Below are 23,937 nucleotides of genomic sequence, written 5' to 3' on the forward strand. Positions count from 1 at the left end.
TTCGATAGAGTATATGAGAGACTCCTCTCAAAGTCCTCGTGTGTGTCTTGAGCAGTCCAAGCTGTGAGACGACACAGCGCGGCCAACAGAAAATGGGACAAGCGAGTAACAGCAAGACTTTTGGAAGGGAGTAGCAGCTAAGATTTTTAGGTGTGAAGATAAGAAGAAAATGAGAGATCATAGAAAATGAGAGGAAGAGCATGTGGGAGAAGAGAGGGATAAAGAGACGGACAAACATCGGAAAGTTGAAAAGTAGCCTATGAAAGTTTTTATCAATTTATCGCAAGATTCTGAAATTGGAAATGTACCGTCTTATTGCTTATGACACGAAATTGGAAAACTGTGCAGATCGATTCTTTTTTATATGGTCTAATTTTTAAGGATTTTGTTTTTGCCGTTTTTTTCGAAGAATGATTTACTTCAAAAAAATGTAGAATTATATTTTCGTATGTTTTTCAAATTTCAGTATGTAACGCTTCCTATTAATTTGTTTGATTTACTTGGTAACCATGAATCTCTCAAGTTTTAAGTTTTTTTCTAGACATTACAGTTTGAATGTACATAAATCCACCCGGTGTTTTTTCTTTTCAATGAAAGTTATGATACAAAATCGTTTAGTTGTAGTTATTTTTTGTTGACGTCATTCATTAACAAATAACAGATTCATCAAAACACGTCTACTGTATTGTGATTAAATTTAACCAATATATAAGGTTATGGTCACAACATTTTATCTATCAGTATTTTCATAACAGTCCATTTTTTTATCAACAAAAATTTTATTCATCATTTGTTGCTTTATTAACCCGATGTTAAATTTTCAAAACTTTTTCCAGATTCATGTACCATTTTTTCTGTAATTTGATGATTCCTACTACACAATTATTGCCATTGTGTTCAATAAATAAATTGTCTTTATAAACAAATTTGTTATGACTTCTAAGTATTAGCTTTATAATCACATTGTCTTATCATCACAGAACGGAAAACCAGCGACCCTTCTGCCTGTAACATTATAGTTTATGACTTGTTTCGGAGATAAAGTACATTGTGCGCACATACACACATTTTCCTTTGTGCGTGTGTGCATGCGGCCATTGATAAGACAACGTTGATCAGACAAAAACAATCGATTCATAGCGAGACTGATATTGGTTCACTCAACCATTACATTTTACTCCATAACCAGTGCTTTTTCACGTTAACCGCATGTTTTTCTTTTAGAAATTGACTCTCAATGATACAAAATGTCGGGAACCGATTTGCCATACACATTCGATCAAGATCCTTTGGAAATGGACACTAGTAGTGAAGTAACCGGGAGTAAGAAAAACCGAGCTTGTGTCATAATATGTTTTTAGTACCAAAGAGTAGTTGACTATGGAGGTACCAGCAATGCGAGAAAATCAGGATCTGTTGGATTTGCAAAAAAAGACAAAAAAGTGGTGTCGATTGGTGCTGTAGATAACCGGACACATGCTCAGGTGAAATCATAGAGCTGATCAAAAACCTTGAAAATAAACTTCTTTTATTCAAAGACTTTATTTTTACAGTTATTGAAAACAAGAAACTACTCGACGTCAAATGCGCCGGAGACTGAACTAACACCACTTCTTCATCCCTCAGCGTAAGTGTTAGTTTTTTGCACGTGATCTTCTCCGTCTTCTAACCATTATATCATTGTAAAGATATCATTACCAATTCCAGTTCTTTACCGACAGTAGTTGGATATGACGGATTTTTGGAAGATTATCAAACTAGCCACGCTATCACACGGTCGGAGGTATTATAATTACGTCATGGACTTCAACGAAAAAAAATTTTAAGATCGGTCAAAAGGAACTTGCGAGAAAGAAACGGCGTCGTCCAAGATACAATACACTGCAACAGAACATTAAAGCAAAAAAACCAAGGTAAAAAGAAATTATATAATTGTTGAAACTTTTTGTTTTGATTCTGTCAGGAAAAGAATTTATGAAAGAGAAGAAAAGAAGACATGAATCGCGGTGCTGCTTTGTTTCCTTGTTGACAAAGTATCCGCTATTTTTCACTTTTTTTCTATCCTTTCCCATGTCATGCTCAATGGAAGATTCACGATTTCCAAGACATAAGTTAGTGAAGTTAAATTCGAAAAATGTGAATGCAGAAAGATCTTTTTAGTAAGGCTGAATATGTACCGAATATGTTAAGAATTGAAAAAAATCCAATAAAACTAGGGTAAAAATTTCTTTCTGTTTTTTGAAAAAAATAAGATTTTTCTATTTTACCAAGAGACATTATTACATCAATTTTCTCTGTTTTCTCACACCCATACATGTCCTCTCGAATGTAGATGTACAAATTCAATGTTGTCGGTACAGCTTATACGCGCAGTCGATTCTCATTTTTATGTTAAACCTAACTGGTTACCCTCAATACCTCAATCGAACAAAATAGTCTCTTTTGTCCCGGTACGAAACATATTTTATTCTAACCTATAGTGATGACCGTCGAGAACAGGTGAAAACGTCATTTCTGAAACGCATAGATTGATCAATATGAATTTTTTATAGGGAAAATGTTTTGTGGTCTGAGTTTAATGAGAACAATGAAAAACAGAACCAAAAAATTATCAGTAATTAAGTTCACTGACACTTTTATTAGAAATACTGGTCCTCTCTTGGTGGTTAGAAAAATAATGGTTAGTTCACGGAGATTTCTGAACAAACATAATCTGCGCCAATCTTTGATTTGTTGAAAACAGGAACAACGAGTAAATACTGATGCGCCGAATTCGGTATTTGAAAAATCCATGAAAGTATATCATCATTGTAGTTTCAATTTTATCGTTTCTAAAAACGTTTTTTTTCAGACCATTCATCATTTCTCCTTTTATGCCAATTTCGACACAAATATCGGTGGATGGACCAAGACCAACTGTACTGAATACAAAAGTTAATTATCAAAGTACAGCGGATACTCTTAGCATCAAGGAGTCGGAAGAGGGCTCTGAATCAGACGAAGAGAGGTTTGTTGGGAAAAAACAAAAAGATAAAGAGAACTCATGAAAAACGTTTCAGTGAAGTTTCGGACCAAGAACAATCGGTGCCGTTCCTTAAAAGTGCAATTCGTACTGTATCTGCCTTATCATCTCGACAAATTTTATCAATTTCTATGCTAAGTCTTGCCAATCTCTGCTCTACAGTTGCATTCTCGTGTATTGCACCTTTTTATCCTGCTGAAGCTAAACTTAAAAATTTATCTGAAACGCAAACGGGAATTGTGTTCGGAATTTTCGAGTTCACCATGTTCATAATATCACCCATTTTTGGAAAATATGTAAGTCGCAAATTTGACTTAGGAAAATCAATGTTTGCCGAGTTTCAGATTATATGGATTGGAGCAAGGAGAATGTTTATTGTAGGAATTGCTGTAACTGGACTGACTGCCATTCTATTCGGGTACATTTCACATTACCCCCTAATGCATATAACCTAATAATTTATTCATACTTATCTTTTTAGGTTCCTGAATACCTCCCACCGGGTTCACTGTTTTTTTGGTTTAGCGTTCTTGTTCGAATATTGGAAGCCGTTGGAGATGCGGCTTTTGTCACTTCAAGTTTTGCTATTGCAGCCAAAAGTTTTCCGAAAAATGTCGCCTTTGTTGTGGTAGGAAATTTGGAGATGTTTTTTGATTGCTGACAATACCCGTTTTCAGGGAATATTAGAAACGTTCGCGGGCTTGGGTTACACGGCTGGTCCGGTGATTGGTGGATTTTTCTATGACATTGGCGGATTTCAATTACCATTTTTAGTCCTGGGAATTGTGCTTCTGGCAGCAAGTGTTTTAGCTTTTTTCTTGATTGAGAATAGCAAAGGTATCGGATAAGTAATAATATCAACTTATTACAATTTTCGTGAATTTTTAGATGACCAAAGTTCGCCGGAAGACAAAGGAATGATGGAAATTTTGAAGCTTCCCCCAATATGGTTACCAATATTCTCGGTCGTAGCTTGCGCTATCTCTTTATCGTTCTTGGATCCAACATTGTCAAACCATTTAGAATCAGTAAGATTTTTAAAAAAAGTAAAAATCGAGATTCCGACATTACAAAAACATATTTCAGTTCAAACTAACGCCAACTGAAATTGGATTGATGTTCTTGCTATGTGGAGGGTTCTATACAGCAATGTGTCCTATTTTCGGAGCAGTAATGGATCGTTTGCACAATGGAAACACTTTACTTCTGTTCGGATCCATTGCAACACTATTATCAATGTTTTTCATTGGACCAACACCTCTGCTCAGTGGATATGTAGAAAAGTAATAAGCTGATTATGATTAAATCCTGATTTATTTTTATTTCCCAATTTCAGGGATCTTTGGGTCATTGGTATATCACTAGCTGTGCTCGGATTGGCGGCAAGTGCTCTTTATATTCCTTGTTTCCAGATGTGTTTAGATGAAGTCAAGTGAGACTTTCTGAAATCATCATAACACACTGTATGCATAATTCTTCCAGAGAGCAAGGTTTCGAGGACAATTTTCATACATATGGATGTGTTTCTGGAATTTTCCAAGCTGCTTTCGGATTTGGTTCTTTCATCGGACCAACTTTTGGGAGTGTTGTGGTGGAGAGAGTTGGATTTAGATGGACCACAACAATGATTGCATTCCTACACATAATATTGGTAATTCAAGATTTCTGGAGAAGTAATTGTTTATCGAATGTTTTCAGAGTACTGTGGTGTTGCTGAGCATCGCTTGGAACAAATGCAAAAAGTGATGGCTATTTGTAAATTTTGTGTATTGCGTTTATATTTTAGTTATTTTATTGTTTGTAAAACAAATTGTGATAACATTTAATTCAGTGTAGTTATATTTCTGCTGAAAATCATGCATATCTTGTGATAAGCTTTTATTCTTTTTTCTTTGCGTTTTTTTATAAATCGAACAATGTGATGAACAGTAGCGTTATATAAAGCTCTGCTGATCAAACACTTGAAGTTTCACCGCCTGCACAAAAAGACTGTCACTGTGTAAATATATTTTTTCTTCGTACGAAGTTAGACATATCTTTCGCTAAACTTATCCTCACTGCTGGCGAAAATTCAACTTCCCTTTTCTCAATTTTAAAATGGACAAAGAAACTGCAAGTTCATCTTTTTGAATTCATATTATAGTTATCATTCATTCTTTATCTAGGATTATGCAAAACAGCAAGCTGAGAAACATAAACGGAAAATAATATTGCCAACTTGCATATCTTGGGAGTACGGTTCTAACAAGTTTGCTTCACAGAAAGGTCAATCTGCGTTTGGAACAATCCGAAATACAAGTGAGAATCTGTTATGGCCTTAAAATCATTCATTAATTAAAACATAAATCCTGCAAAAAAATAACTTCAGAACTGAATAACGACTCTGATGTGCAATACTGGAAGAAGAACAATGTAGTTCATTATGTAGTAAGTTTGAATAACATGAAGACAAGAAGTGTTATAAAAATTCCAGTATGAGCAAGTTCCGGAAGGCAGTAAAATCTCGCATGGTGAGCAACAGAGTAGGTTTTTCAATTTGATTGAGTTCTTAAATTATTTATATCATTAGATACAAATTCTCTGCCAAAATTTGAATCCCATGACAACGTCAACGATGAGGAAACTCAATACAAAGCATGGATTGGTGGACAAGTGATTTTTGTTTTAAAATTAGCCTTTTCTATCAATTTTTCAGACAACAACATTCACTCCTGCTGAAGGACTTGACAAGAAGTAAAATTTTCCAAAAAAAAACTGGGCACTCTCCGAAGATTCATTTATGAAAAACCACTTTTCTTGATACAAATGTTTGAAAAATAAAGAAATAATTTAAAATAACACACCCCTTGCGTTAAATGACTATGGCGTATGTTCAAGTCAGAAAATAAGGAAACGTGCGACAAGAAAGAGGAAACCAGCGATTCCGATAGACACGGCTACTTTGAAAACTGTCGATCTTCTGTTCAGCGCTTTGGCGTCGTCACGATATTTCTTGCTCATTCCTGAGAGCTCGGAAGCACGGTTCTCCAAAACTAAAAATCAAACAATTGCGAGATTCAACGTTTTCGTGAACTCAAGTTCTTTGCACAAAACATATTTCGCAACAAGATGTTCTTCAAGCAAGACATTTCGCAGAAAGGATGTTTGTATCTAATAATGAATCAGGCATATTGACGGTTATTGGAGTTTGAAAAGTAATTATCGTTTTTGAAAAGCATAAATTTGACTTATCTACGCCTAAATGCCAACGTATTTGTCGCAAAAAAAAACATCGTGCTGGGAAATGTACTGGAGTTCACTTTAATTCGATTCCCTCCATTCTCTGGATGGCCGTTGACGGTTTCATGGCACATTTCAAACAAAACTCACTATTCAAAGCTTCTCCGCGATGAATGACATCCTCAATGTTGGTAACCATAATTCTGGTGACGTCTTGAAGCTCATTTGAAACCGCGTTCATCGTGTATTTGTTTGTGTCGGCATATCTTTGTTTGGCTTGTTGAATATACTTGTCTGAAATTCAGTTTTCAACCAATTCATTGACGCTTTAAACATACCAAAATCGAGGAAGTGATATGGTCGAACGACTTGTTCTACTTTTGAGCTGTAGGAATTCAAAAACTCTTGACCGATATCGTTCAAATACTGAAATGCAGCTTTGCGTGGAAAGTTACGCTCACACAAAACCAATGCGCAAATGTTTTGAATGATGACATAGCTGGAAAATCGAAGAAGTCGTGTTGAGAAAAAGTAGAACTTACTGGAAAACGTATGGTCCACTTTCCACAGTTTGTTGTGCCGGAGCTCCATGTAATTTTTTGAAGAGCATCTTGGCTTGATTCGAATACTTCACCATACTCGAGTCTCCCTGAAAAGAATAACGAAAAATCAATAAGTGAGATGGTGTCTGGGAGTGGGTACCGACAAAGGGAAAATTTTTTTTGTGTAGAATTTACGATCAGAAAGAGATTTCAAAATAGAAATCATCGAAAGAAGATTATTCCCATCTCTCTAAATAACCGCATGCTCACGAATCAGCTTTTTTCAAAGCTTCCACCAGTCTCAAAAAAAAAAAACTCACACTTTGATCACTGTTTCCTTCAATCGATGTCGCCAAAATGAGTCCATCTCTAACACGAGCAATGAGCGTTAGTTCCATTTTGTTCTAAAAATAATTTTAAAAATAGTACAATGAATATGATACACAGCAGAATTCTAAATATGGGCAGAACAAAGAACAATTTGCGTAAGAATGTGTGTGCCCGCGCAAAAGAGAACGGCGCAAGAGAAGACGACGTTTTTTTAACCACGTTGGCCAACGAGCGAGACAAACGCGCGCTGTTGCGGAGGACTTAGAGACAAGGTGTAACGAAGAGAAAAAGACACAGCGCAGTGTGCTGTCATTGAGGGTCTCTTTGCATCGTAATGTATTGATTTTCCAATTGCTGAAGGCAGTATATGACCATCTCTTCCTCCGAAAAATGAATGAAATACGGCTAGAGGAGAGTACAATGAGTGCAAAATTAGAAAGCAACGATGGAACCCCTCTGGCTAGTCCAAATGACAAGGTAACTCATTTTAAACGTATTTTTTTAGAAATAGTGCAATAACAACAAAAAATTGGTGCAAGGGTTTTGTCAAAGTCTATATTATGATTTCTAGACATCTCTATTGATAGTTCTGTCGAGAAAATGTTTCCATGTTAAAAATCGTAATTTTCATATCATCAATCCAAATTTTACAGTTATCCACAAAAGTCCATCCACAACACTGGTGTGGCCAGCACAAATTTGAAGCGGACTCTCCGACAAATTTTTATGATTACACGACAAGTAAAAATAAAAACAAATCGGCGATGTGTCGTGTTGCCGAGGTAGGTAGATTTTCGTTCTAAATATAATAGAAATTATATTTAGATCGCAAGATTCAACAAATTGCGTCACTTCTATGATCTACAAGACGAAAGTGGACCTGCTCATAAAAAGTTATTCACTGTTAGATTAGTATTGAACAACGAGGAAACGTTCGAAGGTGAGAAGCGTCAGATATCCAATTTTTTCATCGAATTTCTTCCCAGGAAGTGGTACGTCTATCAAACGAGCTCAACAAGCAGCTGCAGAAACTGCATTGGAGAAAACCAGCCTTCCACAGCCATCAGAAAGAAATGCTCGACGCAGATTGAACGGTAAGAATCGATTTCAATTATATCTAACCATTTTTGCAATCTGTTTCAGAAATGTCCAAACCACATCGTGTGCTTCAGAATGTATGTCGAACGTTAAGTTATGTATCGCCCAATTATGTTTCTTGCAACCCGCCTGTGTTTCCGGACCCTCAGTGCATTGTTCCTGAACACATTCTTCTACCAGAACACGAGTACTCTATGTACCAGCCACAGTTTCCATTAATGCCACTGGACCCCAATAGACCGCTAGGACCAACATTGCAAGCGGTAATTTTTTATTTTGTTTTTTTGTACTGTGAGAAGGTATGAACAAAGATATAAAATACTAAAACGCCCATTAAGATATTGACTGTATTATTTTTCAAGCATTCTTACAAATTATCTAGCTCAGAAAGAACCGTATAATTTTCAATTGTTATTGTGAACAATTAAAATTTTTGAAAAGTAATGGAAACTTTTTTTTCTCAGATTCTCTGAAGATTTTGAAAATTCAGGTTATTGTGTACGTTGATGGAAAACCACTTGCCACAGGCGTAGCAGAAACGTTTCCATTAGCTAAACAGGACGCGCGGCAAAAGCTCTCGCGATTCTCGGACCGACGCTTCGAGAACACCAACTACACGTGAATAACAATTCAAGCTCTGCGGCGTCAACTACACCTGAAAACATTCCACTTCACAGACAAAAGTCGGTGATAAGCGACATTCATGAGAAAGCTCACTTATTAAAACTAAATGTGGTATTCGAAACACTTAAAGAAGAAGGACCACCACATGACCGCGTCTATGTTGTGCGATGTGCATTCGTTTCTAGCAACAAGGAAGTTAAAGCTGAAGCAATAGGAAAAGGAAAAAAGAAAAAAGTTGCACAACAAGAAGCATGCACACAACTTCTTAAGAACGCGGAACACCTTTGTAAGCTGATGATTATGGATCGATACATTTAAATTGTCTCATTTCAGCTCCACAAACAAACCCAGTATCAGTTGCTACTAACGTGTGTAGGACTCAGAAGAAACTTGCCTCTATTCATCGTGAACCAAAACGGAAAACAATCGTGAAAGACAAGAAAATGGATCCGCATTACGGGCATCAAATCAACCCAGTGTCTAGATTGATTCAAGTGACACAAGCCAAAAGCCGTCACCACCCTACATTTGAACTTTTGTCTGAGAATGGAGTCAGCAAGTATAAAGAGTTTGTCATACAGGCAAAGTATGGTGAGATTGTTTGTGAAGGTAAAGGACCGAACAAGCGATTGGCTAAACGGGCTGCGGCGGAGGAGATGTTGGACTTGATAGGATTTGTGAAACCGTTGCCTCCACCTGGAAAAAGTCTATTAAAAAAGAACCCTGATGCCGACTATTCTCACACACAAATTACGCATTGGACAGGTCCACCAAGTCCGAAAGGTGTGGAAGAAATTCCAAGGTAAGTGTTGGTTGATACACTTTAATCAGTTGGAAAATTGGGTTCATTGTGAAAAAATCACCAACGGCTTTTGACCGTTCACCATTAAAAAATACTGACACGTAATCCTCCCCAAAGAGCATGAAAGTATTCCCACAACTGTTGGCACTTAGGAGCTGGAATTTGAAAAAATATATCATGTGTCTCGCGTCAATTTTCAATGCAATATCAATAGGTTTCACAGGGGAAGTACCCGAAGTGAAATTTCGCTTTCTCTTAGATGTTGGTGGCAAAAAATGTCCCGTCGCTGGACTAGCACAAAACGGATAATATAAGGTGCCCATAGGCAGGTTGAGCAGAATGGCAAAACTTTTTGGGTTTTTCCGAAAAAGTGGTCAAGTCCATTCAAAAAATCATAACTTTGTACAGATTGAAGATAAAACAACATACTAAAATGCATTTTGTAGCACGGATTACAGGCTACAAAAAACTTATATATACCTTTATTCTTTCTCTGCAAAGAATTTTACTATGATAGGAAATGTCCGAATGGTCCGATCGTATGAAATCAAAAAATTTCGATTTTCGAAAAAACACCTTTGGGAGACCATGTCTATCCGATTCCTTTTATAATTATATTATTTTATAATTATTTTATAATTTATAATTATTTTATAATTTTATATTCCTTTTATAATGCACAACTGTAGTCTCAAATATATAGCTCACCGTTCATTTAAGAGAGATTTTCGAAAAAAAATATTTTTAAAGTCAATTCCATGTACCCCTATACATGGTATTTTTGAACATGTGAATTTTTTTCCGAAAATTTTGACTTCTTGATCACGGTTTGATCATTTTCTGTCAAAAAATAACTAAACCAACTGAATCTTTTACTCTCAGAGCGTTTATGTTGTATATGGAAAAATGCGTTTAAAAAATACCATTTATAGGGTACATGGAATTGAGTTTAAAAATATTATTTTTTCAAAAATCTCTCTTAAATGGACGGTGAGCTATATATTTGAGACTACAGTTGTGCATTATGACAAAAAAGGAATCGGATAGACATGGTCCCCCAAAGGTGTTTTTTCGAAAATCGACCTTTTTTGATTTCATACGATCGGACCATTCCGACATTTCCTATCATAGTAAAATTCTTTGCAGAGATTGAATGAAGGTGTAATTGGGTTTTTTGTAGCCTGTAATCCGTGCTACAAAATACAGTTTAGTATATTGTTTTATCTTCAATCTGTACAAAGTTATGATTTTTTGAATGGACTTGACCCACTTTTTCGGAAAAATCGCAAAAAGTTTTGCCATTCTGCTCAACCTGCCTATGGGCACCTTATATTTTTTGTTTTGTGCTAGTCCAGCGACGAGACATTTTTTGCCACCAACATCTAAGAAAAAGCGAAATTTCACTTCGGGTACTTCCCCTGTCAGTACTAAAATGTTTTACCTAATTTTCATTCGACCTAATTTTCTCGAAGCTTACCGCCGTTTCGCAAAAAACAAAAAAACGTATTCAGAACCAGAAAAGAAAATATAGGTCACGAACTGTGACTTGGAATCATGTTCAGATAGTTCCCTAGTTAGTTTTAGCTTTTTTTTTTTGAGAGTGCAAAAAATGTACAATATTAGAGTTGCCAAAAAAGGAATATCTAACGATACATTAAAGTTACGTGTATTAATAACTAAAGTGCAACAATTTTCAGTTTCCCTACACCATCCGACATCCAAACAAAAATATCCATAGAAACAGGGCTAGAGGAAAAATCTGATGGTTCGCCCGACACCGAAAAACGACGAGTCACTTTCAATTCTGAAGTTTATGCATGCCCACCTCCAGGTCTGTAGATAATTTTTTTTTTTCGTTCAATCACCATGATTACATTTTCTAGGTGATCAAAACTATCCTAACTCAATTGTGCAATCTCTCAAAAAGGACACGATTGTCGAAGGAAAATTCCGAAAACTGAAAAGGTCAAAGGAACACCGTCGAGTTTTAACAGCGGATCAAATGCAGGAATTGTCGGACAAAGCAGAACTGTTTCTCGATTCCGCGAAACAAGGTTTCTCAGCAGATCGTGAGTTCAACTTTCCAATAAGCTAATTATTTATTTAAAAAAAAACTCACATTGAAATTGGGAAAGACTGTTGTGTTGACTATACCAAATTGCTTCAGACTAGCTCATTAATTCAGTAACAGCTTTTTTTTTGTGGAAAAGTCATAGAATTCATCAATGGAAATTTCTAATTTTTAATGGGTGCTGCTTTCTCATAATGCGAAATATTAGTGTTCTTGAAATATTTATCCTAAAATTCAGAAGATAATATATAGTCACACATGTTTCAGATAACATGAGTTACGAAAGTTTTTGAAAAAGTAAACATCAATTTTCAGCTTTTGACACTGCTCACCATCAATTGGATCGACTTTCGCAATGTTTCAAATTTAGTGTTCATTATACAGCGTTCCCTCAAACAGAAATGAATCAAGAATTCACAATAGTGTCTCTGGGGTTGGATACTCCTTTGGTTAGTTAAAAAAATAATATGTATTTTTCTCCACTTGAATATTCACTCAAATATTTGCAACCATATTCTTCATCAAGTTTAGGTTGGCCACGGCACCGGAGATACAACTGAAGAAGCCGACGAGAGAGCAGCTCTTGATGCAATAACCAAACTCAAGCAATTAGCGTCAATAAGTCTTCAACCTTGACTATCTGCCAACACCGGTACTTTATCAACGGTCAGTCCTACATAATACATGCACCGCCGTTAACATTTTCACGGTCTAATGTTACATTTATTTAATTGTTTTGGTGTGAGTAGATTCAATGTCATTCCTGTGTGTCGAGACTTATTTGAAACAAAACCGTTTTTTTTTTCATATCTTTTTTATTAGGTTGGCTAAAAAATAATGAGTGGCGTGTTTGTCGGAACGTATTTCTCTATCCGGAGAACATTTTTGCTCCCCTTTTTTTTCATTCGAAAGAGCGTTTTTTTGCGCATCGTTTGATATATAGTCTCAGTTTGCCATTCTGTTTTTTCAATTGGGAAATCCGTTTAGAAAACGTCGTTCCAAAAAATGCGCAGGAAGGTACAAATTTAAGTTGGTCAAAAATGCCGCGCAAGCTCTTAGTTCTCTCTCAAAAGTATTCAAACAAGCTTTTCTATGAAACATTGATTCGTACGCTAGTTTGAACGTTTTCATAATGACGATGAAAGCTTGGAAAACCGTGAACACACCGTTCGACTAAAAATCATTGACAGTGAACTGCTGAGAGACTTAAACGAGTCGGATCCTTGTCAAACGACTCGTAGTCTTTTAGGACCGTTTTCTTGTACTAATGGTACCATTGAAAACCATTTGCACAAATTGGAAAGTCGAACAGTTGCGGAAGTTTTTTCCTACAACCACTCCCTCCTCGCACTTATCAGAATTATCCTTCTTTTCTCGAAGAATATCGCCTTTCTCAATTCTTATGTTATGTCGGATGATAAAGTGATTCAGTACGATAATACTACTCAGAATAGACAACGGTTGTCCCTCGGAGAACCGGCCAAAACAACTCGAAATGAGAGATATACGGAAAGAAAGTAATGCTATGTGTATGGTGGAAGAGCAAGGGTCTTGTATGTTTTGATGTTCTGGAAAAAGGTCTAACAGCCACTATTGAACTCTATCAATGATAATTGGATTAAATGCAGCAAGCGTTGAGACGTCAAGGTGTGAATACACCAAAGACAAAATTCCTTCATGATAATGCTCGGCCGCATGTGTCAAAAGTCACTCAGCAGAAAATCGAGGAAATGGGCTGGGAAGTTCTCCCTCATCCGCCAATGATTTGGCACTTTCAGATTTCTAGTAATTAATATCAATGCGACCCTCATTAGCCGAGAAACACTTCAAAAGCCGCGTTGAGACCGAAAAATGGGTGGTCGCCTACTTTGGGTCGCAGCCAGTGGGGTTCTTTCACAGCGGACCCCATTCTTTGCGCGGATGTTGGCTACAAGTAGTTGATAATTATGGCAAATAGCTTTTGAGTTAATCTTCTCTACTTCCTTTTTTATGAAAAATTCAATTGATCATAAAAACAACCATTATTTTTTAGCCAACCTAATAAAACTTTTCTGCGGATCTAAATAGTTAATGATAAAACTTATGATATACTCTGTTCTTAGTAGCCATGGATCATGAAAAGCTTTTGTTTATTCATTTTTCGCAGAAAGTACTAGACATACGAATTCAAAAAAAAAACATATAAGTGTAAAGAGAAAATCGGTATGCTATTAAAACAGGAAAAAACAATTTGATGAAATGAAAATTATGAAAGAAATAGTGTTGGATCAGCCGAATTTTTCGCTTGTTTTGACACATGGGGAATTTCACACTCACAATTGATAATGCAGTTTCAGAGAAATTAATGCTTGCTAAATTTTTGTAAACAAGAACCATTACAATGTAATCTACTATAACAACAAAATGAATCGAAGGAACAACAATAAAAACAGGACTGGTCCAATAAAAACATTTGAACTTTTCGAATCAAGACTTTCGCTTCGCTTGAGTTTCCGAATTTGTTTGAATCGTTTATGGCACTCTTTTTTTCGCGTCTCACAGTGTATCTGCAAAAAATGGTTACGCATATTTTCCAATACATTTACTGACTTGTGCTGCAAAAAAATCGTGTTGAACAGATGGTGCATTTCCCATAGCGATTCCTGGACCTACGATACCTCTCACATCACATGGGTGAATACAGTCACACTCGTGCCTCCAACTGTCAATGTCCATATCTGAAATCATTGATGTACTTCATGGTTTTTTGCTTTTATTACTCTCGCTGTTTGCGATTCGAAAATTTCCTTTCGGCAAGAAATGCATTTTTAAGTAGACCAAAACGTGCTTCCCGAGGAATAAACGAAAAAGCGGAAAACTCAGGAAATTGAGTAAAGTCACAAAGTGTAGAAGAATGTGAAAAGTGCGCGTGTGTTACTAGTTTAGGCAAAAACCCATCAGCTCAAATATAGGAACTATGACTATCAACGCACAGAATTTCTTATCCTGTTATTCACCTCTGCACTGAAAAGAAGGGTGTCCTGCGTAGTCCCACAATTTTGCAGGGGCCAGATGGGGACATGCTAACTGGGTATAATAGCACCAATTGATACACGACGGGCGTTGCCAAATTTGGAGAGATTGAACTAGTAGCCATCTACGATACCATATCTGAATGGAATAGTTATGGTGATTTTTTTTTGTCTTGATTGGTGTAGAATTAATTTTGTATCTGATCACTAACTTTACAATTATCACAAGTTGCATTGGGCGAAAAAGGTCTGGTTGCAGAAGCTGTGTCTACCGCTGGAAGGCAGTCGAAACGCGAAAGAGTTGTGTCGAAAGACCGATAGGCTTCATTAAGCTTACGAAGAGTGCCTGAAGCAAAATTCGTCGTTATTTGTAATTCAGTCATTCTCTCTGCAACGTTTTCCACATTCACAAACCTGAGACTCTTCGAAAACATGATGTACAACGATTGATGCTCCCTGAAATGCAATCACTACCCTTTTCGCCATAGTTCAACTGCCACATATCGGTGTTTCTCAAACCGACAGAAAACATCTGGAAAATTAGAATCACAGTCGCTGCTAATGATAAAACGGAGCAAATTACCTCAAACAACGACAATGGTTGTAATTCGGGAAACAGGAAAACATGCTTCAAAATTCGAATTCGTGATTGGGTGCCGGCTGAACATATTTCAGGTATTATCTCGTCTGACCACACCGAGCAGCGATCAGTAACTGTGTCATTATGCTGAAAAACTGTTATATAATACATAAAATTAACGATAAGTTCCAACCTGTGTAAAAAACCCAAATGTTTTGCATAGAGGTGACATCTGTTTTGTAATATAAGAGGTTGAGGAAGCTTGGTTGAATAACATAAATAGATGTATTATGAAAATACTCTGTAAAAAACTGATTTTTCTCAGACTCAAACGATGAACGAACGTGAGTGAAACTTCGATAAAGATCATTGGTCCAGCACCGTTTGGAGTAACTAATTTTTTTAGAATTGAATAAAAGCGAAGGCACAATGAAAAACAGCCTATACCATATTTTATAGGTAATATCAGATAGGAATAGGAATTTTGAGTAGTCGGAACGTTTCCATTTGGTTCTGTAAACTTTTCGCAAAAGCGATTTGAGATGACTGAAAATGTGCGGAAGCGGTGGTAACAATGGGTTTGCTTCGGGCTGGCCGTAGAAAATATCTTCGGAGTGTATGCGAAATGGCGAGTGATGAATAGCAGGAATAGGCTTTTGAGGACGTCGCTTGTATTGTAGCGGTTCTTTTGTGTAAGGCGTCCGAGGCCGCATCGTGCGCGGATATTCCACGCATGTCAGGCTAGCCCGCGCACTTCGGAGCACATCTAACTACTTTCTGAAAACTGTTTAAAATTATTCAACAAACACAAGAAAAAGTTACGGACGTTTAATTTCGTAAAAATGACATCAGAAAAAAACTAACATACGATGATATACAGATAAAGGTTACGAATTCTAGTTCCAAACAAAGATACATGGTTGTGAGAATTGCGATGCACCAATGGTTTACGCCCTGGACCTTTGGTCGAAAAAATTCTCGCAGGCTCTCAATTTTTTGCTTCAAACTTTTGAACCGGAAAGAACTGAACCACGGGTTTCGGCATTTTTTTGGGGCTGCCGAGCAGCTTCATTTTTTGCCAGGCCTTCAAAATATGCAATATGGGAGAAAAAAAACTATGCTGTTATGGTCACAAAAGAAAAGTGAATTGTATGAACACAATATTGAAAAACATGGCCAACCTGACATTTGATCTAAATAGCAGGGTGAAAATTTGGTTTGACTTTTCTGGCAAGCAACTCTCAAAACGACGAAATGCTATATTCGCATAAATAAAACAGAAGGCATGTGAAAAAAAAGAATGTCATGAAAATACACACCATTGGCACGCCACTCCGAAGCACATAGCCAGCCACTCAGAACAAATGAGATGCTCAAAAACAAAATGAAAACCAGGACAACCGAAACAAAACACGCATAGATATCGATCTTCTGAAATAGAAAGAGAAAATGGAAACGACTCGAGAGGGGATGCTCTTCTTTTTCTTCTTTTCACACATGCGGATAAGCAAAAGCATGAGCGGAGATAGGACTTTAAATAAGTTATCGTGACGAGGCGGTCCCATAGGACCTAATTCAAATTACGTCCGGCTTGTTGGATGAGAAAGAAGGTGAAAAAATAGCCAACGACAATGGAACAATGCAGATGGCTTCAGGGATCTCAGAAGTGTTACAGCTCAACAGCGGAATGTTAAAATATAAGAATCGAAAAGATCACCAAGGGAACATCATTTGTGGAATCTATATTGCAAATAAGTCGTTTATTCTTTTTGATCGCTATCATATTTGTATTTTTCTACAAAACTATTTTTTTGTACACGTATTGAACTTTTTTTGAAAGAGTTAATATCCCTAGTAAACAAAATACATTTTCTCTCACATTATAAAACATCGAATACATTGGAAAAAACTTTTCAGGCGTATAGCATTACAGGTGAAAACAAAAGTTTTGCATTAAATTTAATTTATACTTCCGTGACATTCTTAAGGCTTTCTGTCCCCACTGAAGGAATAAGACCACTGATAACAGAATTATATCATTCACAAATATATTCAGATCAGATTCAATATGCACGTAACAATTTTGTGGAAGACCATTCTCAGTGTTCGTATTCAGACAGTCCTGAACAAACAGGAACATATGGCATTATTTCGACCAACAATGATTTCTAGGCAAGTGCTTCTAGAAATGTGGTAAAAATTCCGGATAAAAAACGGGTCTATCAAGAAAAATGAGAAGAAGGATAAAAAGAAGAAAAATGGAGAAGACGAGGAATGATGCAAAAGGAGCAGCAGTAGTAGTGACGAGGAGCATCAACTTTGAGCAAGGGTGGGAAGGGTGGGGGTAGAGAGAAAAAGAAGCAGGGGCCTAACCACTTCAGTAAATATCTTGCCAGTAGCATTAGCCTCCCCCTTGTTACCCTAAGTCTCCAATAAAAGCCTACTATTCTGAGTGCCAACGCATTCTTAGAGCTCCCTCTATTCTAGGTTGTGTATTTAGACGCGTTGCAAGTTTTCCACGCGGAGATGCTTCACTCGGACCGCAGCGGACGCAACGCTTTTGCTGTACAACAACAATTTCTTTGGGGCAAACTCATAGTTGCCAAATGGAACAAGACTTTTCTCGTCTTCCTTCTTTCTCTTATTTTTGTCTTTTTTTCCTTATTCTTCTTTTGGCCCATCAATTGCCTCCCTCGGGCTTGCTCAGCTTTCTTCTTTCAGCGAGTTTTCACATTCTTGTTTGGTTTGTCAGCATTCATGTACGTAAGTGTCAACGAATGATTAACGTTTACTGTTATTCTCTATTTTCAGCAAATCCAGTCGAATTGGTTAACAGCATTTGAAAAATACACAGATGCCATGTGTGAAATCATTGTTTCTCAGTAGAGAAAAATTCACCACAATACTTTTTGCATAGAATGTAGGTTAGAAACAAGTAATGTCAGAATTCATTTAAAATATAATCACCATTAATTTTTATCAAATGTTATGTTTCCGCAATGAATTATAACAAAGGTACTGGTATGTTGTCTAGATCAATTTTTTGATGCGCTTGAATCCGCTGAAAGCTTCGATCTGAAAACGCGGGAATGTCTTACAGACCTATTTCTATATTATTCTCACCAGAAACAAGATGATTCCGATGAATGAGAAAACGATGAGTGCCCAGCAAGTCCAGCTCACTGAAATTAGAATATGTCTTCTTGAATTTTTTTACCAGAAATTTGAGAACTCACTAGGCTCTGTTTTCTTTTCGATTTTGTAGATGCGCTCGGCTCGATGTTTCTTCCGGATTTCCGTTGCTTCTTGTCCAACACGACGTCTGCGAAGCTCTTGGTCCGCCATCGTTAAATCAGTCAAAGCGATGAGAAGAGAAGTGAATATATATAGTTGAGTGAATGAAAGAAGTTTTGAATTGAGGCAAATGCGGAGGGGCTTTGAGTAATCAATGGGTTGTTGCCCGCTAGCTGCGGTTGTCAAGGTAACTTGTGTTAACAATAACTTAGAGAAAACGCGGAAAAGAGAGGGTTCGTGAAGCTGTTAGGGAAATGAGAGGGAAAAAAAGTACATGCTTTTAAATATTTTATTTTCATAAAGAAGGCGGGATTTGGGTAAATGCTCCTGAACCGAAATCATATTACTTATTTGCTGGAAACATCATTTTTCAATACTAAAAAATAGGAGAGAAATCACAGACGGATCTTCGATGAGCAAGACACTGATGAGAGAACCTCACAATAAGAAAAACACACATTTGCATCTTTCCCGGTAGAATGACATATGCAGAAGTTTCTAATGCGGAGTTAAATGCGCGGAATTGAACTTTTAGGAATTTCGGAATATTTTATTCAAAGACAATTTTTCAGGGTTTAGCCCAGGAAACGAAAAGGGGTGTTTGTATGTTGAAAAAGAACAGAAAGCGTCAGTCGGTCAAGGTAGGCCAAACTCCAAAAATCAATCACAAATGAGAAAATTGTGAAAAAGGGAGCAATTGGTGGTATTATCACGTGTGATCTATGAAGAGCTTTCTCCCATGTGTGCGACCGTTTCTACAGACACGTACTGTCGCCAACTGCAGAAAGTATTCAATGAGTGTCGTACTTTGCACCCAGAAGCGGGCACATTTGTTCTGCTTTACCATAATGCGCACTTGCACACGGCTTTGGCGTATCACCAATAATGCAGCGTCTATGTATCAAAATACTCGGTCATCCATCATTTAGTCCAGACCTCGCCCTAACAGAATTTTATTTGTTCCGCTTGCTTTAGAATGGTTAATAGGGTAAGCGCTTCGATAGCAGATCGGAGCTAAAATCGTACCTAGATGTCTTTTTTGTGCAACGCAGAAGGTTTTGAACATATACTAAAATGTTAGCTTACTGAAAAGCTTTTCCGGATGAATAAACTTTTTTTGAAATTATGTTCAAAAATATATATTACTTTCCGCACCGCTTGATATAAACACGGCTTGTTTAACGAAAAAATACATTTTTAAATATTACCCATTAATACGAAGTTTGGATTTCAGATCTCTAACTATGAAAGAAAAAAACTTTTTCAAACTGATTTTTGATAAGCCTTTTGCGTGCGCATAGTCAGTAAGTCATTGTTACTTATCGCGTGTACATTTTGGAATGCAAATATGTGATTCCAATTTTACAATCAACTGCATATAACCAAAAATTTAACAGGTTAAAACTTCTTCCGAAAAATTTTCACTCGGAACATTCTGGTTGGAGTTCCCTTCCGAAAGTTCTGGTACGCTTCGGATATTTCGGAAGTCATGATATGCTGAACATATATGAACATATATGTTTATCAAACTGTTTAAATTATTTATCAACATTAATTTAAAATAATGATACCCGATGATAGAATAACATTTTCCACAGCTTCACCATTCGGTTTGCACATTTCCGACAAATAATTGAAGTTCCGACCTCGAATTGGTTCTGTCCAGAGAATTCGTCTATAAATATTAGAGATTCCAATTTTTCATGACTCATAATAAGTACTTACCAATGCTCGGTGAACACAGATTGCAATTTCATGCCATTTAGAAGAAGTGAACATATTTTTATATTCATCGTGTTCGAATATGTTTTCAATTTCCGCCGAACTTTTCGAGTCAGCAAGAAGCTCGCGTATACGAGAGTCTTGTTGTATTAGATTCTTCCACCGAACTGAAATAGCTTATAGTTTACATAACTCATGACACCAAAAACTCACTGATTTCTTGTTCTGTCAGTTTTCGATAACCAAACCCTCTGATAGAAAGGACAGAGTCCATAAGCAAGTTTTGAAGGCGTGTTGAATTCTCAACACCTCTCACTTCTGAATACATACAAATAATTTTAAAACGTTTGATTTTAGAATCACCTTTAGCAAGTGTGGCGGTTTCCGCGGCATGAACTATTTCAGTAATTGAACGGAAAGAAGAAACTGCTCCTTCTTCCACAGCTGAAGGTTTTCGCTTACCACTGTTTCGTTTTTCATATGGTTTCTAAAACAGGTATAATTCTTTTCAGAAGCTAAATGTCTTTAAACCTCATATCGCGATTCCGTCCCAACATCCACTTCTCGCTCGTCATGAACATCAGACGTATACGCGTAAGCAGGGCTTGCAAGATTGTTGTATTCCCCGAGGGCATAGGTTTTCGAAACAAATTCTTCTAGATTGGACCTGCAAGTTTGATATTTTTGATAATAAATTCAACTCAATCGGTGGTGCTGACAAATTCCATTTCACTATTTTACTGAACTTGACTTACTTCAATGGCAAGTTTGGGTGTGGGGCCGGCGAGTTCTTTTTAGCCATCTTCATAGCTGAATGCGTTCTGCTCGTTGATTTGCCATTGTCGTTGACCGCGTTCTGAAAACTTATGTAGATTTTTTTATTCGCAGAAAAATTGGTTTAAAAAATAGATTCATATCTGCTAGAGAGTCTGATAAATTGTTGCCGAGAAAAAATTATTTTAATACTTTGACAAAAAAATGACCGTGGAAAAAATACATTGTCAGATAAAACTCACATAAGGTTTGTTCACAGTAGAAGAAGCATCGAAATTTCTACCGGGAGTGCTGTAAGTACATAGAATTATATTTTAATTTTAGTTTGTTTGAAAGTTCCCGTCATTTTTAGCGTCATATACATTCAAAGTAAAACAGGTCAAAACGATTTCGTATAAATTGAATGTAATGACCACTGTTATCAATGACTATCTGCCAACGCTTCACTAAATTGTAGATGCCTTCCTTTCAGAACTCCGGTGAAAGCGAATCAAAATCCAAAATAAACCCCTTTTCGATATCCTGTTTTCAGGGGATTTTTTTCAATCAAGATGACATTAGAAATCGCTGGATAGGTAGTAATCAGAAAGTAGACAGTTAGGGCTATACAGTGAATGAGACGGATTCGTCTAACCATATCTACCGAGAACGGCCTGGGTCTTCCTTCCCGCATGAGGTTGTGGATTTTAATTTTCAAAATACACCTTTATGTTTTTCTCAAATGGAGATCCGCTTGGATTCTGAGAAATGTCACTTGACAAGAATAGGTATCGGTCGTAAAAGTGACACTATTATCTGGCAGCTCCCAATACTCCACTCCTTATTAGACCACATTATCGACAACATACCATTTTTAACATGAATTTCACGTTTCGGGACGTCTGGTGGTTGAGTTCCACTGTCAACCCATTTGGCATGTCGCTTATTATAATTATACATTACCCATTCATTACCACTAGTAATGGTTTGATTGCAACATTCATGTGTGCAAGGCAGGATGAAAAGATTCAAACAAACGCTCACACGTGAAAAAAAGTTGCGTTGAGCCAAAAGTTGTGATCCATATATTTCCACTTTTTTAACTTTACCGAGGGTTTCCAATTCTTGGCTTTTTGACGAAAAGCTTGCCACAGATGTGCTTGATACAGTACCGGACAAAAAAAAAATCAACTTTTAGTTTTACGAGGGTATCTCGAAAACTATGAGAGCTAGGACTCTGAAATTTTGTATGTATGTTTTTGAAAGGCTCAGAAATACACCAAAAAAAATATCAAGTCCGCAGACACCATATCAGACGCGCAATTGCTGAAAATTGAGAAAAATGGAATTTCGCTTAACAGGCAACAGTTTCATTAAACATTACAAAAAAACAAAAATCACTTAAAAATAAAGCGGGAAGAAAATTAAAATAGTTTAATACTTGGTTGGGTATCCTTTCTTGTCAATCACGGCCTGGCAGCGTCGAGGCATGCTATCAATCAGAGCATCAATTGTCGACTGTGGGATCTGCGACCAAGCATCTTGAAGTTGAACGAATTTCTGGTCCGCGTTGGAGGCAAATTTTCCTTTGAGGCGTCTCTCCAGCTCCTCCCAGAGTGGTTCGATAATATTCAAGTCGGGACTTTGGCTTGGCCAAGGCAGAACGTTCACATGACGCCGATTGAACCAAACATGCAAGGACGTATGTTTTGGGTCGTTGTCCTGCTGATAAGTGAACGACCGACCGATGGACTGACGAGCAAATGGTCTCATATGATTCTCCAAGATCGATTCATATTGGAATCTATCCATTAGACCCGAAATGCGGACTAGAGGTCCCATACCGTACGCCGAAAAACATCCCCAAACACAGATCGATCCTCCACCATGTTTCATGGTTGACGTTTGGTACTGGGGTGAGTACCTGGTGCCTACCGGACGTCTGATCTACTTGACATCATCACTTCCGAATAAATTGTACTTGGATTCGTCAGACCAGAGTACAGATTTTTTTTCAACCAACATGAGCCTTTGCCCAGTCAACACGGATTTTTCTGTTTTTGGCATTGATGAATGGCTTCTTGGCTGGTCTTCTTCCATTCAGTCTAGATTGAGCCAGTCGACGTCTGACAGTTCTGACGTGAGGTACGGGAGTCATTGGACCATCCACGATCGCTGAAATTTCCCCAGCGCTCAATCTTGGATTCGTTCTCGAGGTCATCACTATATTCCGATCGGTGAGATGATTGGTTTTCCGTGGTCTTCCCGGAGATTTTCGAATGACAACGCCTTGTCGCAGCTGAAACAAGGACTTACAATAAATAAACATGATTTACAATAAACAAACATGATTCCCTAACCTGATATCTCTTATAAATCCTAGTAATGGATGATTTTGCAAGGTTGAATTGAAGAGCCAGATCCTTGCGCTTCAGACCCATCTGGATGCCCTGAACGACCGCTTCTTGGACCGCCAAAGTAGACGTTTTGTTGTTATGTTTTCTACCCATCTATAGGAACAAAACTCATTACAAGCAAACCGAAAAAAATTGAAAAAAAAAACAAAAAAAGTGAAAACTCTGAAAAACTGAAAAATTCGAAAATGTGATTTTTTTAGCAATTGCGCGTCTGATATGGTGTCTGCGGACAAGATATTATTTTTTGGTGTATTTCTGACCCTCTCAAAAACATACGTACAAAATTTCAGAGTCCTAGCTCTCATAGTTTTTGAGATACTCTCGGAAAACTAAAAGTTGATTCTTTTTGTCCGGTACTGTATATCCCGCACAGTTTGAAACGGGTCCCTTTAGATCCCGTTTTTTAATGGATTCAAATATAAGCCTGTTTGCCTTTTTGAAGGGGGATTTTC

The 23,937-nt window shown here is 37.1% G+C and overlaps 6 protein-coding genes across 6 annotated transcripts; 2 read left to right on the forward strand and 4 right to left on the reverse strand.

The window, feature by feature from the left end:
* Nucleotides 1-1,247: 1,247 nt before the first annotated feature.
* Nucleotides 1,248-5,759, forward strand: CBG08069 (the record flags this gene model as incomplete). The annotated part of the gene is made up of 19 exons (XM_045238669.1): nt 1,248-1,313; nt 1,362-1,484; nt 1,554-1,627; nt 1,708-1,783; nt 1,828-1,913; nt 2,852-3,007; nt 3,060-3,318; nt 3,367-3,440; nt 3,548-3,650; nt 3,700-3,859; nt 3,911-4,050; nt 4,109-4,305; nt 4,359-4,454; nt 4,505-4,673; nt 5,188-5,320; nt 5,391-5,449; nt 5,496-5,544; nt 5,592-5,674; nt 5,718-5,759. The coding sequence occupies 19 exons, from the start codon at nt 1,248-1,250 to the stop codon at nt 5,757-5,759; spliced, it is 2,145 nt and encodes a 714-aa protein (XP_045093650.1).
* Nucleotides 5,760-5,899: 140 nt separating this feature from the next.
* On the reverse strand, nt 5,900-7,181 carry Cbr-sec-22 (the record flags this gene model as incomplete). The annotated part of the gene is made up of 5 exons (XM_002643161.1): nt 5,900-6,054; nt 6,392-6,535; nt 6,580-6,740; nt 6,784-6,890; nt 7,104-7,181. 5 exons carry the CDS (start codon nt 7,179-7,181, stop codon nt 5,900-5,902), a joined length of 645 nt encoding a protein of 214 aa, XP_002643207.1.
* A 322-nt stretch (nt 7,182-7,503) lies between these two features.
* CBG08071 lies at nt 7,504-12,344 on the forward strand (the record flags this gene model as incomplete). Its single annotated transcript, XM_045238671.1, has 12 exons — nt 7,504-7,590; nt 7,767-7,895; nt 7,939-8,053; nt 8,100-8,207; nt 8,257-8,510; nt 8,702-8,829; nt 8,889-9,121; nt 9,169-9,637; nt 11,335-11,468; nt 11,521-11,706; nt 12,024-12,157; nt 12,240-12,344. The coding sequence occupies 12 exons, from the start codon at nt 7,504-7,506 to the stop codon at nt 12,342-12,344; spliced, it is 2,082 nt and encodes a 693-aa protein (XP_045093651.1).
* Nucleotides 12,345-14,267: 1,923 nt separating this feature from the next.
* On the reverse strand, nt 14,268-16,012 carry CBG08072 (the record flags this gene model as incomplete). The annotated part of the gene is made up of 6 exons (XM_045238672.1): nt 14,268-14,425; nt 14,937-15,065; nt 15,134-15,251; nt 15,303-15,446; nt 15,493-15,600; nt 15,644-16,012. 6 exons carry the CDS (start codon nt 16,010-16,012, stop codon nt 14,268-14,270), a joined length of 1,026 nt encoding a protein of 341 aa, XP_045093652.1.
* Nucleotides 16,013-18,329: 2,317 nt separating this feature from the next.
* Nucleotides 18,330-18,644, reverse strand: CBG08073 (the record flags this gene model as incomplete). Its single annotated transcript, XM_002643164.1, has 3 exons — nt 18,330-18,374; nt 18,423-18,481; nt 18,536-18,644. The coding sequence occupies 3 exons, from the start codon at nt 18,642-18,644 to the stop codon at nt 18,330-18,332; spliced, it is 213 nt and encodes a 70-aa protein (XP_002643210.1).
* Nucleotides 18,645-20,193: 1,549 nt separating this feature from the next.
* Nucleotides 20,194-23,578, reverse strand: CBG08074 (the record flags this gene model as incomplete). The annotated part of the gene is made up of 7 exons (XM_045238673.1): nt 20,194-20,268; nt 20,319-20,482; nt 20,529-20,633; nt 20,679-20,802; nt 20,847-20,982; nt 21,071-21,171; nt 23,429-23,578. The coding sequence occupies 7 exons, from the start codon at nt 23,576-23,578 to the stop codon at nt 20,194-20,196; spliced, it is 855 nt and encodes a 284-aa protein (XP_045093653.1).
* Nucleotides 23,579-23,937: the final 359 nt, after the last annotated feature.

Source organism: Caenorhabditis briggsae (assembly GCF_000004555.2).
Source record: "Caenorhabditis briggsae complete genome, chrX, whole genome shotgun sequence".
Taxonomy (NCBI): domain Eukaryota; kingdom Metazoa; phylum Nematoda; class Chromadorea; order Rhabditida; family Rhabditidae; genus Caenorhabditis; species Caenorhabditis briggsae.